The sequence below is a fragment of the Kryptolebias marmoratus genome, linkage group LG13, assembly GCF_001649575.2.
Source record: "Kryptolebias marmoratus isolate JLee-2015 linkage group LG13, ASM164957v2, whole genome shotgun sequence".
Taxonomy (NCBI): Eukaryota; Metazoa; Chordata; class Actinopteri; order Cyprinodontiformes; family Rivulidae; genus Kryptolebias; species Kryptolebias marmoratus.
The window spans coordinates 21,922,497-21,944,051 of record NC_051442.1 but is presented as its reverse complement, the minus strand read 5'-3'; the positions used below and the strand labels follow the sequence as shown (position 1 = coordinate 21,944,051).

General features: G+C 38.3%; 1 protein-coding gene across 1 annotated transcript in view; it reads left to right on the top strand.

Annotated features, from left to right (window-relative positions):
• The window catches only part of cxadr (CXADR Ig-like cell adhesion molecule), a 56,581-nt gene that overhangs the window by 22,860 nt on the left and 12,166 nt on the right, over positions 1–21,555 (top strand). The window contains exons 2-3 of the mRNA XM_017431135.3: positions 13,002–13,171; positions 19,848–20,052. Of these exons, the coding sequence (XP_017286624.1) occupies positions 13,002–13,171; positions 19,848–20,052 (375 nt within the window). The remainder of the gene's footprint in view (positions 1–13,001; positions 13,172–19,847; positions 20,053–21,555) is intronic.

The window sequence follows — 21,555 nt, the reverse complement described above, 5'->3', positions numbered from 1 at the left end:
TGAAGGAATCAATACCGCCACCAACTGGTAAAGAGTGTCTGCTAAACTTTTCTCCTTCTTGCATTTAGCAGCAACTCGAGCACATTGCTGCCCCCTATATGTCAAGAGGACAAATAACACCTTTTCTGTTCAAATTGCCAACCCGCCATCTTGTGTTGATCAAATTCACCCGCCACTTCAAATATTTACCCGCATTTGGCCGGTGGCGGGTGCTAATTTCCACCCCTGGTTTAAAGTCCAAAATTTTACTAAATGGGGTGCTAGTTTCAGATGGGTTTTTTTTGTAATAAAGCAGGATGCCAGTTTTTCTGAAATATGGTGCTATTATGAGAAAATGAATAATGAAGTAAGATTATCCCAAAGACAGGGCTACAATATTATTGACAAGCAGCTACCCTGAGGGAGTGGGTCATTTCTGTGGTTCTCTTTTAGCTCTAGTGCCTCGTTGTGATTTCAAAAGAGCAAGTTAGTGATATAAAATTGCTGAGTTTAGAGTTTCTAAAAAAGAACATTTCAAACAAGTGAGTAATGTCATCGTGACTGGATCCAATAATTGTGTTTAACTTAAAAACACAGCTGGCAAGAATACCTTCATATTGTCACTCTATAGCAATGTGCAATATGACTGCACACTTGTAATTTGTTAATAATGCTAATAGTTTTTTGATGTCACATACAAATGTGCTTCAATCATGTTTAAAAATTAACGGTTAAATTATAGTTGTTTTTGTCAATATGATTGACCTTTATATACACTGAAAAAGTCAGTACTTCACAGTCACTGTTGTGTTAAAGAGAAGGAGCTCTGGTAGGAAGAAACAGAGGCTGGTTTGTTACATTAGGTTACACACCTAATAATTTTAAGTGTTTAATGTATGAAATAATTTCAAGTCAAGTCTGTGCTTGTATTGACAGTGTTCTTGGTTTGTTTTTTAAGTACAAGTAAGTGAAGCTGTTTACTTCCATGAATGCTTTTGAAAAGAGAAGTAACTTCTCTTTTCATAAATCTTATTTTCTGTGTACTTCCACTTAACCTTTTTCTCCTGCCTCTTACCTCCCTCCCTGTCTATCCACGTCTTTCTCTCTGTCTCTGTCACGCCGTCTTTTAAGCACCGCAGCAACCTTCTCCAAGGGATTGGTTGCCAGGAGACGGGATTCTCTCCCCATTGTATGTCGACAAAGGTGGAGGGGGTTGGTGGTGGGGTTACAATCAGCAGGACCGCAGAGAATTGAAGGCCAGGAGGCTTGCACTCCACAGTCACTGTTGTGTTAAAGAGAAGGAGCTCTGGCAGGAAGAGACAGAGGCTGGTGATTGAGTGAGGTAGTGGCAGTCGGGGTATGGGGTGGGAGCATGCAGACACCCTGAATTCCTTTAGCTCAATCCAGGTCTCCCAGCAGCCATCTTGGAGGGACCAGGAGCCTCACAGAGACACAATGATGAAAAGTTGTAACAGACTTTTTAATTAGCCCACCCTCACTACCTACCATCCTCCAGCTCCACTCCTGCAATTAAAACAGACATGAAATTACTCACACACACACACACACACACACACACACACACACACACACACAGACATGCATCTTTCTTCAATAGAAGACAAAAAGCTAGAGGAAATAGATGAGTGTTTCTGGTGAACATGCATGGCTGCATTTCCTAGCAGTCCATTTTTCATTGTTCTCCTTGGACTGAAATGATGGCCTCTCTTATCAGCAGGAAGGCCAGTTTACGTTCGCTCTGGTGTCATTACTCTGAATAAAGACTGCTTTTCTCCCTGTGGAAGCCGGTGATTTTATGCAGCTGTCCCACACTGCTGCAGACTTCAGATCATTTTTGTTCAGAGCACCATCCTCCAGGTTTCACACACTGTCCACAGTATGTGCTGATAGCTGATAGTTACTGATTAACACTGTGAGCTGAGTTTCTGTTAGCATGTCAACATTGGTCATTTTGCTACTGGAAGTCAATGGTTGGATAGAAACTGTCCGGGCAGATATGCAGGAGAAAAACTTTAACCCTCTCAGGCTCAAATTAAGTTTTAGTGTTTTAGTAACAGGAAAAATCAGATATTTGGGGAAATTATCATCTGAGTAAAATAAGGCTCATAAAATATGAATGTGGAGTAAGTAGGTGTATGCAATTCGCTGTTGCAAATCTGCAACGTCTGCCTTGAGGGTTAATCATATGGTTTGTTTTATACAGTTATCAATAAAAAATAAAAAAAATCCTGCATAACAACAGATAATTATGAAATTATGAAAAAAATTTCATTTGTAGTTTTTGCCATCTTGTTGAAAAAAGGACAGGGTATAGATTTGAAAACACAATGTAATGTACTTTGTCTAATCACATTTTAAAGAAATAAATTTAATGGAATTCTAAGTAAATATGTAGGTCACAATTACCATTCTAAAATATTGTAAAAAATGTGTAATGGGACTTATAAATGGTGAATGCTGCAGAAAAATGTGTTGTTTTTTTTTTGACCATTCCATATTTTCATCTGTAAATCAAAGCACAAAATTGTTGTAATGAGATGTATATTTTTTTGTCGTATTCTTAATATGTCTTATTCACATATTTTAGCATAGCTTGTATCTCCACTAAAGCAGTTTTACTTAATAGAAATGTAGCTGATGCAGATTTTTGGGAAAGTCTGCAATGTTTGTTAGGATATTTTATATCAAATGATGCAGAGTGCTAGTGCAAAAATATGCTCTTACCTTTGTTCATATCGCTCTGTCTACTTGCATTAATAATAAAAATCAAATAACTCATCTCTGAATGCTGACCAAAGTAGAACGATAAAGGCTTCATGTTGGAGCCATGGCTGATTCGGAAGAAAAAAATTTCTGCAACTTTTCCTCCTCACCTGCCTGTCCTCTTACCTACTGTTACTTAAATTTACTCTAAGTTTTTGCTTTGCATTTCCTCCACTTTGGATTGTAGTCACAGTTGTAGCTCTAAATTACATTTAACAGAATGTTTTTGAAAAGCGCTTGTTCATGTTCATGGATAGCTTGCGTCAGATTCTCCTCCTGGTTGGTTGGCTTGCATGTCTCTGGATCTGTACGCGTGCACTCAGACACTCGGGTGCATAAGTAAGCAAATCAGTTTGTCTGTTGAAGGGATGAAACTGTGAAGTAGAACCTGTTTCTAATTTCATGGTGCTGAATGAAAGATATCCAGCTGCACTTCAATTTTAACAAACAGTGCCCACAACCTTGGAGATTTCACTGATTTAACAGATTCATCAGGCTTTTGTTGCCTACCAGATATCAGCCACTCTTGTAAACTGTTTCGGCTGAATCCTTTTTTCTCCTCTCAGAATACTATTTTCTCCTTTCTCTAAACAACTGTGAATAATGCCCTGGCTTCTTTGAGCGCGTGATGAATTGACACAGCTTTCCTTCATGTGAATGACAAGCTGAATATCTGTTTTGACAGTGATATGCACATATCTCTGTTTTCTCCGTTTTACTCCCCGTTCTTGCTGCTCCCGCTGAAGGCGATGGATCACTCCCATCAAGGGCGTCTGTCAGACTCTGTGGGCTCAAACGATCAGCTGCAGCACCAGCGGCCGGCAAATGAAAGCACACTTGCGCTTTGTGACTATATCAAGTGCTTAAAGGCTTGAAGTTTTAACAAAGTGGATGTGCCTATGCTTTGTATGTGTGTTACTTCATGTTGTGTGTGTCATTTGGTTGTGTACCGCAGCTCGAAGCTGAAATAGAGCTGATGGACTGGAACCATGGTACTCTGATGGGCAAGATTTAGAAATGTAAACAGTAAAAATGGCTTTTTCTTTACCATAATCATTACAAAAGGATTACTTATACTGTTTCCCACTTAATGCGGTGGTTAACATCTACTTAGAGCCAGGTTGGGGATAAGGGTATATATTACACTCCTTTATCTCACTCAGAACAGAATATATCACTCGTACGTACTAAACATTTTTTTCTCGTTTGTTTGAATGATTGCATGTTTTCTCATTTATTTAATAATGAAAACCTGATGATAAACATTAGAAAAAAAATCCTAAGAAAAGAAAACTGTAGGTTTCTTGTTAACAAAAGTGTTTACAGTTGTTTTGGCTTCTGTTTCCTTAATTATCTTTACACAGAGCCAGCGCTTTCCTACAGTGTTGTTGTAGCTAAATGAGATGCAGATGTAGGTAAATTAAAATGTCAGGTCTTTAATGTTTCAGCTGAAGTAAAAAGATGTCGTTGTTATTAGTAGATAATTACAGCTGGCTGTGTGTGTTTGGTCCAATTTTTGTAAACACAGTTTCCCATTTAAATAAGTTTTTTTTTTAGCAACAGTATTGTTATAATTTTGTTTGTGTTTTAAAGATAGTCTCCACCAGCCTGTTGTTTCGAAGCTGGGAGGCTGTCAGAAGGATTTTAAAACGTAACGGCAGTGTGTGATACCTCCATTGTCTAAGAAATGTATTCCTGTCAAAGTTTGAGTCTTTTATTGAATAGAAAAATTGTAACCAGTTGATGTCACCAGAAAATTCTTTTTTTTTTTTTTATGATCTTCACGTCTTCATGTCTGTTACGTTTTGTTTTGTTGGTCTTTTTTAATCATGATTATTTCTTAGTAGGCAAGATTTGGTTGTATATATTTTCTGACTAAAATATTACACAGTTTTGAAAATTATACAACTGAAATTGTTTTTAAAAGTGATGATATTTGCCTCTGGTCTTCAGGGTTTCCCCCAGAAAAGAGGCTAAGCCCAGTGGTAGGTGGCTGTTCGCCAGCCAACCATGATTTAATAAAAAAAAAAAAAAAAAAAATTAAAGTTGACAGGAAAGTTGAAAATATGGCTATTAATTATGTGATATTGTAAGATATTTGTGCCAAATATTTACACAACTACAGTTTTACAAAAAGGCACTTTTGAAATACGTTTTTTTTTATTTTTTTGAACAAAGACTTTATTTTATTAATTCTGCATTCGCAATCAATAGTTAGCACACTGATTCACAAACATCAAATTCCAATACAACCAAACAAACATCTGAACAATTCGGCAAGTTGAAGGTCCAAGGAGTCTCTTCTCCACACTCAGTGGAATATAAAACACAGGTTACAAAGGAATTACGGTCATAACATATGGAGTAAAGGGAAGATCTTGCTCTCGTAGCTTTTGCCTGTAACTCAACAGATACATATGTTATATACCTATACCGAGTATACCTGTGTGTTTACACTTATTTTACCTGCTCCTATGTTAATTGCATATATGTTATCAACGGGTTCCACTTTTTCTTAAATGAATCAACGGTCAGCTTTAGTTTTGCTGTTGTTTTCTCCATTGTGTAAACACTCACTAGTCTCTCTTTCCATTGGCTAACAGTGGGGGGCAAGGCTTTATACCAACCTATTGTTATCATTTTTTTAGCTACGAGTACAAGGATTCCAAACAAGTATCTGTTTTCCTTGCTAAATAAAGTACTTGGGGGCACTCCTAGAACAAAGACAAGGGGGTTCCATTCGATATAAATGTGTAAGATATTGGAGATTTCCTCTCTAATTCCTTCCCAAAATGTTTTAATCTTTGGACAATCCCAAAAGATGTGAGTGTGATCTCCAACCAGTCCACATGATCTCCAGCACAGATTTGATTTAGCTTTATCAAATTTTGAAATAAGATATGGTGTTTTGAAATATCTAACAATTACTTTCCAGTAAAATTCTTTCCATGCTGGACTGCTGGTCAGTTTATGTCCATTTTCACATATTTGCTCCCACTCCTGATCCTCAATCACAACATTCATCTCTAGTTCCCACCTTTCCTTTATCCCAGGAGACCCCTCTGACATACATGACTGTAAACATTTGTATAGATTTGACACCGTTTTTTTTAGATTTTTTTTCTTTGGTGACCTTTATGAAGAACATTTCTAAATCAGTAGGTCGTAGTTTAAGAAGAGACCATTCAGTATGGGACATCAGGTAACTTCTCAGCTGCAAATATCTGTAAAAATCAGATGTAGTCAACCCATACTTCTCCTTAATCTGACTAAATGATTTCAGAACCTCCCCTTCAAACAAATCATCAATAAAAATTAAGTTCTTACTTTGCCAGATTTTAAATCCTGGATCCTGCTGCCCTGGTAAAAAGCCTATTATATCCAAGATTTTTACAGCCCTAGATATATATTGAGGAGCTTTCATATTTTTTCTAATCCTGCTTAAAATCTTTTGTGTGCTTTTCATCCACGTATTTTTAATTTTGTTCTTGTTCCAGATTTCAGTTGAGCAAAATGCAAGGGCCTGTAATGAAAATTTAGGGCATGCACTCTGTTCCAGTGTCAACCATGTTGTTTCCTTATTCTGTGTTAGCCAATCTACAGTTGCATGCAATTGTGCTGCCCAGTAATATAATTTTAGATTTGGTAAGTTGAGACCTCCATAAGGCTTACTGCTGGTCAGCTGAGTAAATTTTATTCTGGCCTTTCTTTTCTGCCAAATAAAGGTAGAGATCATTTTTTGCATTTTTTTTAATCTTGTTGTTGGAATCCAGATAGGAAGGGACATAAACAAATACAACAATCTAGGGAGAATATTCATCTTAACTGTTTCAATCCTTCCAAAAAAGGATAGCGGCAAGACATCCCATCTTTCTAAGTCCTTTTGAATTCGATCCAATAACTTTCCATAATTTGCTTCGTATAATTTGGAAACACCAGTGGTAATATTAATCCCCAAATACCGAAACCCGTTAGGAGACCAGTTAAAATTCACTAACTTGGACAGTTCTGGGGGTCGGGTTCCTCTTATCATCATGGCCTCTGATTTTGATTCATTTACTTTATATCCTGAGACTACACTGAAGTCTTTCAAACATTTTAAAATATTTGGAATAGAAATTACTGGGTCTCTAATATACAGTATGACATCATCAGCATATAGTGACAGTTTGTGGGTTCTAATTTTATCTGGTATACCTAATATTGATGAGTCTGTCCTGATCAACTCTGCTAAAGGTTCTATACTGATGGCAAACAAGATTGGTGAAAGGCAGCATCCCTGGCGTGTTCCCCTTTTCAAGGGAAAACTTTCTGACATATAACCATTAACGCGTACTCTAGAGGTTGGGCAGGAATACAGTACATCAAACCAACAAATAAAATTTTCATCGAAACCCATTTTCAATAAGACCTGTTTCAGGAAGATCCAATCGACCCGATCAAATGCTTTCTCGGCATCCAGGCCGAGAAGCATTGATGGGTGTGGGCTTTGTTGGCCAATTGAAATTATATTTAGGGTACGTCTGATATTATTTATTCCGAGTCTGTTGGGTATAAAGCCCGTCTGGTCCGGATTAATAAGTTTATTAATGATCTTTTGTAGTCTTTTGGCCAAGATGGCACTTAAAATCTTGACGTCGTTACATAGCAAACTTATTGGTCTATAAGAGGCACATTGTGTGGGATCTTTACCTTCTTTGTGTATGACAGAGATAATTGCTTCCGCCCATGTTTTAGGTGGATCTTTGGATCCTAAAGCATAATTAAATACTCTGCATAATATTGGAGTAAGCTCAGCTTGAAAACATTTATAAAATTCTCCAGGGAACCCGTCTGCTCCAGGTGATTTGTTATTTTTAAGCTTTCCTATGACAGATTTTATTTCTTCTTCGGTAATTGTCTCCACCAACGTTTTAGCTTCATCCTCGTCAAGTTTGTTAAGATTAATTTGTTGCAAAAATTGTTTGATTTTATCTGCTTTGTTAGGAATGGTCACCGAGTGATATAATTGTTTGTAGAATTTTGAGAATTCATTTGCTATTTCTTTGGGATGGGATACTAGTTTTTTGGATAATGGACACGCAATTTTTTGAACGGCTCGACTTGCCTGCGATTTCCTTAGTTGAAAAGCCAAGAGTCTACTTGCTTTGTTTCCCTGTTCATAGTATTTTTGGTTGGCGAAGCGTAAAGCGCCCTCTGCTTTGTAAGTTAGTAAGTCTTCTAAATTTTGCCTGCATTTTTTTAGTTCTTGTAATACATCGTCCTTGTTTGCTCTTTTATGTTCAGTTTCGAGTTTCCTGATTTGTTCTTGTAAATTCTCTTGTTCTTTCTCGCGATCTTTTTTGATCTTTGAAGAAAATGAAATAATCTTGCCCCTCAAGTATGCTTTGGCTGTGTCCCATAAAATAGAAGGGGAGACCTTGTCCCCATCATTAATATCTAAAAAGAGATTTAATTCGTCTTTTATATATTGGATTGTCTCTGGGTTATTTAAAAGTGACACATTCAATCTCCATAACTTTAATGGTTTCTCTAGGTCCACATTTAAAGACATTGTCACAGGTCCATGATCTGAAATGGTTTGAGGTTCAATATGACATTGCACTACTCTGTAGGCCTCTTGTTTGGGGACGCAAAAGAAATCAATTCTGGAATGACTCTTGTGAGCCTTAGAGAAATGAGTGTAATCTCTGACTTTTGGATGTTTTGCACGCCATACTTCCACAAGCCCCATCTCCTCTAGCAGGTTCTTCAGTGCCTTTGTTTTTGCAGATTGATATTTTTGTTCTAATGGAAATTTGTCCATATAATGGTTCAAGACGCAATTAAAGTCTCCACCAAGAACAAGTATTCCTTTTGAATGACCTGCTAAAATCTGTGCTAGCTCTTTAAAAAAACCTGGATTATCCTCATTTGGGGCATAAACATTCATAATTGTTAGAGTGTTTCCCCCAACCGAACCAACCACCATTATCCAGCGGCCCTCTTTATCCTTGAGTATGTTTTCTGCTACAAAGCATAAAGATTTATGACACAGTATAGCTACGCCCCTTTTTTTATAGTTTTCATAGGATGCACTGAATATCTGTCCCACCCATTTTCTCTTTAGTTTAGCATGTTCTGCATCATTTAAATGCGTTTCTTGCAAAAGCCCAATTGTACAATTTAACCTTTTTAACTGCGCTAGGACTTTTTCCCTTTTGATAACGTGATTTACTCCATTAATGTTATAAGTAACAATTTTCAAAGTATTCATAATTATGTGAAAACAGAAAATATTTTACTTCCCTTCAATATTATATTGGTACCTTCCTTGACATATTTAACATTCAAAATCAACTCGCCGAGAAACAATGAACAAAATGAACAAGCAAACAAATCATCGTCTTCATAGAACTTCCAATTATTCCATGTGCTGCCCTTTTGGATAACATAGGCAGCACACTCCTGATGTAGGATGGACAGGGAGAGTGATCTCCCTGGGCGGGGTACACCTAGTGTGAAGGCAGCAGCCCACATAGTCTCCTACTCTGCTGCGTTAAATGCCCAGTTAAAGAGGAGAAGAGAAAAAAAAAAAAATTAAAACATTCACCAGCACCCGCCTACCGACATTCTAGGTATTAATATTATACTACCTGCATGTCCTTATTTATATAAATATTCCACCTTTCGTAAAAATAACGGCTAAACCGGGGCTTAGCCAAGAGAACATTACCATCTCAACCTTCCTTGTGTTGATCCACAGAGTTTAATATGGCCCTGATGTCCATGGTGTCCGGGCTTGGATCAACCCTCTCACGTCTCCCCTGGGTCTGCCACTCGTTGCGCAGTAATTCTCTCTCCAAAATGTCTCGCTCCTCCACCTCTACAGGGATCCCAAGTTCCTTCAGAGTGGATTTGGCCTCCAGTAAAGAGGGGAAAGTTTTGACACCCTTATCCAAAAACAGTCTCAGTTGAGCCGGATATGGTGATTGTGCCTTGATGTTGCGCTCCTTTAGCTTTTTAATCACTTCACGCACTTGTTTTCGTTTTCTCTGCACCTCGGTAGAGTAGTCCTGATCAAAGTACACTTTGCTCCCCCGAAACTCCACATCCCGCTGCTTCCACGCATGCTGTAGCACCATCTGTTTGACGTTGAAATCCAGAAAGCGAACTATTATGGATCTCGGTGGTGTTGCTGGTTTCGGCTTCGGAACCGTAGCTCTGTGAGCTCTCTCAATACAAATGTCCGTATCATCAGGCAGCTTCAGCCCAGATTTGAAAAAATCTGTAATAAACTGGATCATCTCTTTTCCTTCTGAATCCTCCTTTATCCCATACACTCTTATATTGTTCCTGCGCATTCTGTTCTCTATATCGTCCAGTTTAGCAGTTAATCTGGTGTCTTTTTTAAGTAAGTAAGCTAACACCCTTTCTCGCTGCATGCCTCGGTCTTCTGTGTTACTCACTCTCTCCTCCAGTGTGTCGATTCTCTTTTTTATTTCTCCAATTGTCGCCTCCATCCGAGTTTGAGACTCTAAAATGTCTCGTTGTGCATTTCCAGATTCTTCTCGAAATTTGCGGAGCTCTGTTAGCATTAGCATTTCGCTCTCGGTGACGTTCTGAGCTAAGCTAGCATCTAGCGTTAGCTGCTTTTGTGTCATCTTCATCTCCTCGTTTTTCCCCGTCTTCAGTTCTCTTCTTGTAGTCTTTTGTGTCGAAGTCATTATGATATTGTTTCCTGGATTCTTAGGTGGGTTTATTTTCTTACAGCAGGCAAATTAAGAGTTATCTCCGTCGGAGCGCAGTCCGCAAATGTCTTTACTGGGTCATGCCGGAAGCGGAAGTCTTGAAATACGTTTTTAAACAAAAATACAATAAAAATAAATACAAATTGTTAGCACCTAATTTGAATCCCAATTTAAGTCACATTTACAAATACATTAAATTAACATAAATGAAAAAGTGCAAACAAAGCACCAACACACGTCTCACAAGACCAATGAATAATAACAGAGAACTCTGAAAAACAGAGAGATGCTGTACTGTACTGTGCTTTTTGTGGCACAGGCTGCATGTTGGATCACTACATGTAACAACAAAACAAAGCATATCTATTGCTGAATTTAATAGCATCATTTTACTGGTAAACATGGATAATATTTTCACTAAGCACAAAACATGCTTACCATATTCAGTCTTGTAAACCACCCGCTGAATTTCGGCTCAACTAACCATTTTTGGTTAAACCCGCTCATTCTGTGTTTATTACTGTGGCTCCGACGACGTGCTAACTCCAGCGGTAGCTGAAGGAGGCTCGGCCTCAGGGCTCATTAGAGTCGTGCAGGACTCCACGAACAGCGCGTGGTGGAGGCGTTTATACTTGGCGCTTACATCGATGCAGTATTCTTCGCAAAGACGGGGCAGTAAGCTACGTAACCAGTGGAAATACGGTAGAAAGAGAGCAGATGGTTGTCACATTAAATATGGCTGCATGTATTCAGGAGGAAGAACTGTTGTGTTTCTGGCTGTGATACAGAGAGGATGTTTTAACTTAAAGCCAAGTTACAAAAAACTAGTAGGTGCACGACCACGCGACGTGACACAGCGCGGGACCTTCACACAGGGGCGGGGACAGCGCGTCACTGTGGGCGTGCGCACCCTCGCGCGGTGAGGTAGATAAAGGTAGTGGTTTCGGGGATGCAAGTGGGAAAAAAACGTGTATAAAAAAATGACATATTTCTTATAAACAAGTGGAGCTTAGCCTGGCGGCAGGGTCAGCAAAGCCTGGCCACCCGCCAGGCTTATAATATACTAGGGGAAACCCTGGGTCTTTTACAGATGTTTTGGGGTTAAACATCACAAAGGTGTATCTAATTTTGTCTCAGACTAAAAATTTGATGTAACTTTATGTTGAAGCCACAAAAAAAGGTAACATTTTTTAGATTGCATAATGTTTTGAATTTAAGAACATATTTATCATTGAGGTGCTTTTGTCTTTGGAGTTTTAGCTCAGTGCTTTGATTTCTTTCCACACTTCTCAGACATATAGTACATGTTTGGACACCGTTACGTATGAATGGGCCTGGACATTTAAAAAGGCTGGACCATGCCTTTTGTTGAGCATCACTTCAGATTGGCTTCTGCTTTGTGTTATACCGAAAATAATAAAAATAGTGTAGAAAATGAACAGATTGACAATTTTAAAAATTCAAGCTATTATTTTTAGTGCAATTCAGTTCATTGAGCATATAATCCTAATTTTCTCAGATTTAGGTTTAATGTCCTTGTATTTTGTTGTTCTCACTGAGAACCTACATCTGCAGTGAGGAAAGAAATCGCTGCCTCCAGCTTTTTCTTTAATTGCTCTCTAGTTTTCATGCAAATAAAATCGGATTATCTTCAGGAAGGTACTTGTATTATTGTTGTTGTGCCTTTACATCGAACTGATTCAGAGCAGAAACAGTCTTCCTGTTTGAGAGGCAGCAGTGGTGACCATGTCTGCTTGAAATTGCCCTGTCAGTCTTCAACTATCACCACTGAGGCAGAGAAGACATGGGATTAGATTGGTCAAATACCAAGTTTTGCTCAGTGTTTTTTTTTTTTTTCACTGTACAAGTTGCAAGCTTATCTTGAGCTGCTGAGTTGACTCTCGAATAAATGAAATAGCTAGAAACTTCTCAGTGCCTTAGCAGAGCTTTTCTGCCAGAATATAAAAAGAGAGAAAAGATAACTACCGTATTTTCTTGACTATAAGGCACACTTATAAGCCTTAAATTTTCTCAAAAACCGTCAGTGCGCCTTATAATCCAGAGCGCCTTATATATGCGCACGGCGCGCAGACCGCACAGTGTAGGCGTTTATACTTGACACTTACGTCGGTGCGGTATTCTCTGAAAAGACGGGGCTGTTTTATTTCGCTTATAGTCCGGTGCGCCCTATTGTGCGGAAAATACAGTATATAGAACCTTATATATACATCCTTTCAGATTGTATGCGAATGGTTTCTCTTGCTTTGTGTAGGCAGTAATGTTTCTGCAGATGATTTTGACCTATCAGAGGTGAAGTTCAGTTGAGGTTTCATTCTTTGACCCATAGGAGCAGATTGTTTCCATGTGGTGGTTCAGTCTGCAGAACCCCTGCAATTGTGCTAGTTTGTCTTGAACATGTTATAATTTGATTCAAAGTGTTGAAGTTTTTGTCACTTTGCCCGTTGAAGCCTTGACTCAAATATTTGTTCTTTGCACCTCTTTGTCTAGCCCTGGCCTCGGGTTTGGAGATCACATCTACGGGAACGTCCCCCATAAATAAGGCCAGTGGTCAGAGTGTGAAGCTGGAGTGCCAGTTCACCCTAGCCTCAGAAGATTCTGGACCACTGGATATTGAATGGAGCTTGGTGGCGGCTGACAACCAGAACAAGGACGAAGTGGTATGTGACAATGTCCTTCAATACTGTTTAAGCTTCACTTGGGACAATTAAGCTCTGTTCTTTGTTTTAGTTGGTACTTAATAGGATTTTCCTAATCTTCATCAGATGGTCTTTTTTTATCAACCTTAACAAAAAAACATGTCAATGGTAGAAATAATTGTTTTGTACATGAGGACTTTAAAATTGCCTTTCTTATTCATTGTAACATTTTAGTTATCAGTTCAGTCTATGCTGCTTTAATTCTTTGACTGGATGTGAAATGAAATGTAAGGTCTGTTCTTTTAGATGTTGAATTGTTACATAGGAAGCACATATTAGGCAAGATAATTATTATTTGAGTCACATGCACTTTGAAGTTTTTTGTTCTTACAGTGTTATCACAGTTACATAATAGGTACTGATTTAACCAGGTCCATTTTTTTTCTCGAAAGGCCCTCAATCATGTAAAAAGACCTATATACTGTAACTCTACAGGATCACCATTTGCCTTTAGAGTTTAACAGGCTGTAGAGACAGGTTCTTCATTATTTTCCCACCTGTCTTTAAACCTTTCCCTCTTCGTCCTGTGCCTGTACTTAGTTAGTTAGTTAGGTATGTATGTATGTAGGTAGGTAGGTCAGTGCATCATTATTGGGCATCCCTGTTATAAACAAAATAAAAGTCTCAGAAAAACTGCCAAGAATGTCCACAACAGATGCTTTTAAAACTAAAAATTATTTTGCCAAGTCTATGAAAGTCCTCCAGTATAACATTTTAGAAATACAAACTGTACAAATAAATTAATGTTCACCTTTTATTTGTATTTAGCCTTCAAAGAAATTTGAAATCGCAGTCAAATAAACTCTCAACTTTGTCAATATTATTAGCTTTAACTTTAAACTACAACGAAGGCTTATTATGTTAATCTTATTGATTTAAACCAAGGTGCGTTCAGAGTTCTTGTCATGAGGCATGAATCCAGCGATCTGCGTTTGCTGCATGGGCTTCTCTTCTGACACAGCTGGGGCTGGGAGTGATGCTTCAGGGACAGGTTGGCTTTAGCTTTCATGGTGCTTCATCTTCTGACTCTCAGCATATTCTATCGAGTGGAAATTCTTCAGATGGTGGAGCAGGTTTGATGTGTTCCCGCTGCTAGTTGGCACAACTCTCCGGCACATTCTGCAGCACACTGAAACCTGAAGTTTATCAGATCTTAGATAGCCGAACCACTTCCACACCACTGAATTAGTCTTTCCTCTCTTATCAACTGTCATATGCTTTCTCTTGGCTTGTGAAATCTTGTTCAGTCACGTTTGTATTACGGTCATGGGCACTCATTTTGTAGCTAAAACTTATCGTGTTGGAGCTTAGCTTAGCCTAGCTTACTACTGCTGAGCACAACCTACTGCTTCTGGGCTCGGGCTCCGTGTCTGTGGTGTACGTCATCACTCACACAGCCAATGGGTTGAGGCTGTTTCTGTTCGGCTTGAATCGGCTGCGCTGTGAACATCAGTCAGTGAAATGCTGTAATCATAGACTGTAATGTATATCAAAATATCAGAAATGTGCTTAAAACCCATGTCACCGTTATTAAACAAAAGTATATTGTGATATATATTAATATTGAATTATTGTCCAGCCCTACTAGCAGTGTGGGGCTTTGAGTCTTGACTACTCCCTAAACACAATTGTAGTGTTACATGAGCTTTTTTAAAGTCTGAAATAACTAATTAACTAAACTTTTTAGACAATTAAATATTTGAACTTACGGCAGAAAGAGAAGAACTACGTAAACCAACAAAGAATCCACACCTGAAAAACGTTTGTTAGGTTTTTTGTTTTGTTTTTTCCAACCAAGAGCGAAGTCCTGTTTATTTACATAAAAGGGTGAGACTTGAAACTTGAAGTGAGCCAATCCTGTTAGGGCACTGTGATCGCTCCAACTTTAACTTTTGGCTTCCACTATAGTCCAGTAATTTAATATGCAAATAAGTGACCAATAATGGCCACAGGTGGGTCTGGAAGGGCAAAAATCTAAACTGGTTTTCAGATGTAATAAAAACTGTTGCAGCTCTAAACTGCAGCTGTAGTAATACATAAATTGTTCCAAAAATTTCTAAAATGTTTTAATGGATTTTTTTTTATAAATATACAAGTGTTTTTTATACTTGTGGGCCAGTGTTCACACACTGCATGTTCCCAAACAGAAAGAACCTAAATCTTTCTGTGATCACATTTGTTCTCCTTGACCTATCAGATGCTGCTCATTATAATCACATGCTCACATTCTTGTAGCCCTTAACCAACATGTAGTCACGCATGGACTGATGTCTTTGCAATTAGTGGCATATTACTTCTAATTGGCTGTTTTTAATGTATGTGACAGGGTTCAATAGAACTAGGCCAGTTCAACTGGACCAAAGCTACAATGTCATGCAAAAAAATAAGAATGAAATTTTATCGCCAGAGGCTCCCACATGCTCAGAAACCATGGTGAACCTTTGCTCACATCACTTGATATGATCACATCTAAATTTGCCTTAAAGGAAAGCAGACTGGTGTTGTAGATATATGTTTAGTCAGGAGTATCATCCCACGATGCCATACACTAAATTTTATTGGCTCATTTTTAATGTGAATAAAAGTTGTTTACAGTGTCCCATCGTGTGGAAATCGACCTAACTGGCAAATGCTTGTTCGAATTATTGCTTTCTTTACATCGATGCAATCAAAAGTCACACCTCATTATCTATTTTAAAGTGACACATTATTATTCCATTATTATGTGGCACATTATCTATTCAGCTCAGTGTCTACAGGAGAACGATGGCCCCCTTTGGCTCAGATATCCTACATATCATCAGTATCTTTTTGTGGTCGGTGAGGCATAACTAATTCATGTTGCTTTGTTGAATTTGAACAAGAGATGCCAGACATGCCTCCACTAACAGTCATTTGCATTTTGCTCTCACTGCCTGGCTACAGATTAGCTGAAAGAAGAGTTTGCACTTAGTGTTTTCCACCACACTGAGAACTGTGACAAAAACAATCATCAAGACCATATCTGGAAAATGTGAATACCAGATGAAATTGCTTGGAAAAATTCATTACTTTATCCCATGTTACACAGACTGCCTCTTTTGTCCTTCAGTGCAACAGCAGAGAGTTTTTGTTTACTGTTATTGCAAAAGGAATGTTCACTGTTTGCTGAAGGATTTAGATGTAAAGCCATGACAAGGTTTGGTAAAAATTGCATCACTTGTTTTCAGATTTTCATGGTCATAAATGTTTTTATATATTCCGTGTTAACCTTGAGTGCAATTCAGAGCTGAAATGTTTCTTGTGGCAGCATCACCATGACTCATTCCAGTTAAAGGCCTCAGTAAAGACAAAATGCTACCGTCACAAAGCTCTGTAGGTTGCTCTCTGCTTTGCCTTTCAAATAAACATCACCTCTTCCTTTAACTCTCTAAGCTGAAGTACTGCATGACAGTGATGTCATTTCGAAGCATGTCCAATGAAACCAAGGTTGGTCAGTAGAGATCTTTAACCTCTGCAGTGTGAGCTGTTCACTGAAAAGGCCATGCCAAGTGGTGGTTGTACCGCTGAGTGCACTACCTGTTATGAAATGCAGCACACAGACAGCAGTGCTCTTCTGTCCTGTCCCCGCCCCCGCTAGCTTGTCCAGTCATTTGCCCTTTTTATGTTCTTTTCCCAGGCTCCTTATGGGATTTTTTCCCCCCATTGGATCATAATTTTCAAGGTTATTGTGCAGTTTTTTTTGGCTTGAGGTGCGCATATGTCTAAGCATTTCCATCTGTTTGCCTGTGAAGTGGCTAAGCTCAAGTGAGTTCTTGTCTGGCTCACCTTGGGGCAATTTAATTTCCTTTCTTTTGTGCTCTCAACTGTTATTCCTGCTGATGCAGTGATCTCCGGTGAAGTTACTAGGATCCGCTTCCCTCCCTAGAGAGCAATGTGGAATTTTAACAGAATTACCTGTTTATAAGGTTAAAGTATGCTGATGACCCCAGTGCTCAATATAAGCTCTCTTATCATGTAACACTAGTCGTAACACTAGTGTTTCTTTTTTTACTAAAAGAAACACAGCGAAACAACTTTGTGTGAAGAGCATCTTCATATTTTCTACAATAAACAACGACTTTACCAAACATCTGTTTTATTTTGAAGTAAATTTCACAAAGTAGTGCTAGTAAAGACCCATTAGGAGAAAAAGACCCACTGGGTTAAACAAATTTATTCAAACACAGAAGCAAAATAAAACCAGCCCATTGTTAATCTTTTCCCTATTCCTGCCTTTAAAATGTTGCTGGTAGCTACGCTGCTGTTTCATTATTCTTGTTTAAGAATTTAAGTGTTACTGTTGTTGTTTTACAAGTTTTTTTGTTTTGTTTAGCAAAGTGCTTTTCTCTGCAAATATTGGAACACACATAAAGCAAAACAGGAACTATACATTAAGTTGTTGGCAAAACCTTTCATCCAACCTATGTACTTTATGTTGGAAAGAGTGGATCTTTGCCTTCGTAAAACTAAGGCTACCTTCAGATTCTATATCTACCCTTTTCAACAACTCAGGATATCAAGTCACAAAGGTTTCTATTTGCCTATATATATAAATTAACTACAGTTCAGAGAGCCAAGAAGTCAGAAAAAACATGACATGAGTGACAATAAGGACAATAGGCTGCCTACTAAGGCTGTGTTTTCACTACCGCGGATATTTTTGTAAACAGTTGTCTCCCTGTTTATTTCAAAACCTGTCCACATCATTCTAGCAAAAAGGCTAAAATATTTATGCCACACCATTAGGGAGTGAGAATGTTCTCATTAATGGCTTATCAAAATATGGAGAAAGAACAAGTTTAGGTAAGCAAAAGATTGTTCCAAAACAATAGTAGCTCTGTTTTTTTCTTCTGTTGTTATTATTTACTCTTAGTTATAAACCCTTTTGGCACACAATTAAAGTTTAGTGGTGTCGGAATCAAAATAAAGCAAGACTGAAATTAAAAAATAAATTCTCAAAACAAGTCACTGATGACTTGGTTTCTAGGGCACAAAGTGATAGTGGGCATGTATATGTACACAAACGCCTGATTTTGGTGTTTTTATACCAAAATCTGAAGTTTAAGTGGGAAAAAAAACAACCTTTTTTCACCTTGTTCTTGTACTCCCAGTAGTACAGTTTGATCTTTAACAATAATTTGAAAAAGCCACAAAATAGTTTTAAAAAGCAAAGATATGCTGTTGATTAGAATATAAAAATAATTTGGTTTGTTGCTGGTGAGTGGACATAAAAATGGCACTGTTTGTCTTAATTTTGTCCAAAATAAGTATCTATCGTTATGATGGACTGGCAATCTGTTCAGTCTACCCTGCCTTTTGCTCATCTCTTACTGGAGATGAGGTGTATCTCACTGGCCTGTGACTGTTGGTGACTAGCTGGTGAACAGCGTTTGCAAAGGAGTTCTCAAAAGGATTACAGGGATTCTCAATTTCCTCTCATGGCTCACAGTCTTGTCTCTTGAATGTCAAACCTGTTTAAAAACATTGTGCGGCATATTTGTCTGTCATTAGTCACAGTCATCTCTGATCTTTCTTAATGTTTTGGTGGTTGTCTCAAACCAGCCTCCAGAGTGCTAAGAGCTGTTCTATGATTTTCAAAAAAACTGGCTACTCAAAATGTGGCTGCACAGCTCGGTGGTCACTTGGTCCAAACACAGAATTCAGTGAGACTGCAACTAAACATTTGTGTAAATCCTTGCAATTTTAAGTCGTCAACTAGCCTTTAACAGTCACAGCCCAGTGAAATACTAACAATAGGCACCAGCTCCCTGCAGCTCTGAGCAGGATCAAGGAAGTATGGAAAATAAATGGATGAATGCTAGCTTATCAGATATTCATTTTAGTATATATGAGTTTCTATGTTTTTATTTTTATTTTTTTGACAAAACTAGTGTACAAATGCTATAAAAGTCAGTGAGTTTCTCTTTTTTCAGTTTACTCATGCTTCTTTGAAGTGTGCTACCTCCTCCTATGGATTCATTCTTCCTCTCCTTCTGCCGTGTGAAGGTTTTCCACTCATGCACTCCACTCAGAGCTGTTGCTGTTCTGGTGTTGATTGTAGCACAGAAAAGCTCGCTGATCCTGGTCTCCATGGAAATGTGCAAGAACATGACAGTGACTATGAAAGAGAATCAAAACTCTTTTCATTATTAGTACTCCTTACTCTTATTTGTGTTTTGTTTTCTTCCTTCACCATCAGCCACTGCTGACTCAAAGTTTCTTGCTGACTCCACCTGGCCTTTATTTCCAAGCATTTCCTTAAGACCCAGACACTGTGTGAGTGTGTGTGCGTGTGTGTGCATGCATGCTTTGACTCCGCAGGTGCTGATTTAGCTCCACAGTTGAAGCTCTGTTTGTTCCAACTTTTTTTTGCTCCAGCATAAAAAGGGCAAAATGGCCCAGACTGCCAGGCTGAAGAGCAATCTAGAGATAAAAAACAAGTTGCCTTTCCTTTCTCGTATATTTTTGGTTAGTTTAATGAGCAATGCCTTGTTTTGTAAAAAAAAAAAAAAAAAACTCTCACTTCATGTTCTGTTATCTGTTTTTAATAAAACTTGTATTTTAATTTTGCTGTGCTCATTTTGTCTTTTTCTTTTGCTTGTTTTCAACCAACCAGGTGATTCTGTACTCGGGTGACAGGGTATACGAGGACTACTACACCCCCATGAAAGGTCGAGTTCACTTCAGCTCAAGCGACCCAAAGACAGGCGACGCCTCCATCAATCTGACGGGGCTGAAGTCGTCGGACTCGGGCACCTACCATTGTAAAGTGAAGAAGGCACCTGGTATCGACAACAGGAAGATGAAGCTGATTGTCATGGGTGAGTGGATCATACTCTGAAACTAGATAAACCACTGAATACACTGTGCTGTTACATGTTTTTTTCTGCTCCTGTATATTTAGTCATGACATAAATTGCCCTTTCACTGTTGCAGTACACCAAGTCACACGCCTTTTGTCCTCATTTGCTGTTTTTATGTCATTTACATTAAAAAGGAGATCACAACCTTCCCACCAGCTCTAGATCACTGTCCACTTTGTGGTGAGGCTCTGTGTTCACTCTAATTGTTTTCTAACCTAACTTAAACTATACTATATTTAATTTAGTATTTTACAGATTATTTTTTTAAGAGTCCACAGTTTCAGTCTCTTTGTGGACAAGCCAACAAGAAATAAAGACTGTGCGCTTTTTATTTTTCCAGAGGGAAATCAGTGACACATCAGAGTTGATTCACTCCCTAGGCACACACAAACACACACTCGCACTCAGTGGCCTCGCTGATCAGTCAACCAGTTAAATGATGTCGAAAGTGAATTTCCTCCCGAAACTCGCCTGTCATTTGCATATGGAAAAATCAGCCGGCATGTGAAGTACTAGTCTGTGTGGTGACGTGTTGTGCTGTTCCTCTGGTTTAAAGTTAACCAAAGCTTCAGAAAATGGCTTTCCATTCTCGTTGAAATAATATATGTATAATTGAGACTGTCACACACACCGACAGGTTTGTCAGGTTTGTCAGGTTGCTGACGCGATACGCAGTTCTCCAACTATGGAAATGAATGTAAACAAGTGATCTCAGTTATTGTGGCCACAGCTGACTCAGTAACCATTACCACCAGCTTTGGGTGGCTGATACTCATTTAAAAAGATCCAAACAGAATCAACATGAAAAAAATCAATTTAAGTTATTGTACATATACAGATGTACATACACGGTTGTGCTTTTTCCCTTTTTAATGTCTTTAACAATCTGAAGATTATAGTTATTCGCCCCCCACCTCTGCCTTTTTTTGTTGGAATTAGTTTCTAGTCCAGCAGAACAGAGAAGTGGGAGGAAAGTGGAGACAGAACAGGTAATTGGAGGACTGATTTTAATCGCTTTATATTGGTCAGTTTTTTAAAAATTAGCAATCGGCCATTCCTGTACAGACTTCATCAGCTACCAAGTAGGAAAATGAAGATGCAGCAGCAGCATCCTATTGTAGCCCACAGTTTAGTTTTATAAGCAAGAATGCTTTAAGTTTTAAATGGACATATTCTTCTAAGGGTTGTAAAAAAATTTTTTTAATTACTGATTTATTTTGTTAAATGAAAAATACAAATTAACAAAAGAAATCAGAGATAACATAAAATTTTAACTGTCATCATAATCTGCCTATACAAAAAGTTAATTTTTGTTTTTGCGTTAAAAAAGCTTATTTTAAGTACAGTCCAAAATTGCTATTTCTTAATTTCAGCCTTTAGTGTGTCAGAAAAACAATCTGGATGTAGTTCCCGGTTTTGTGCGCTGCACAGTGATGTCCTAAATAAAAGTTGTAGAAATCA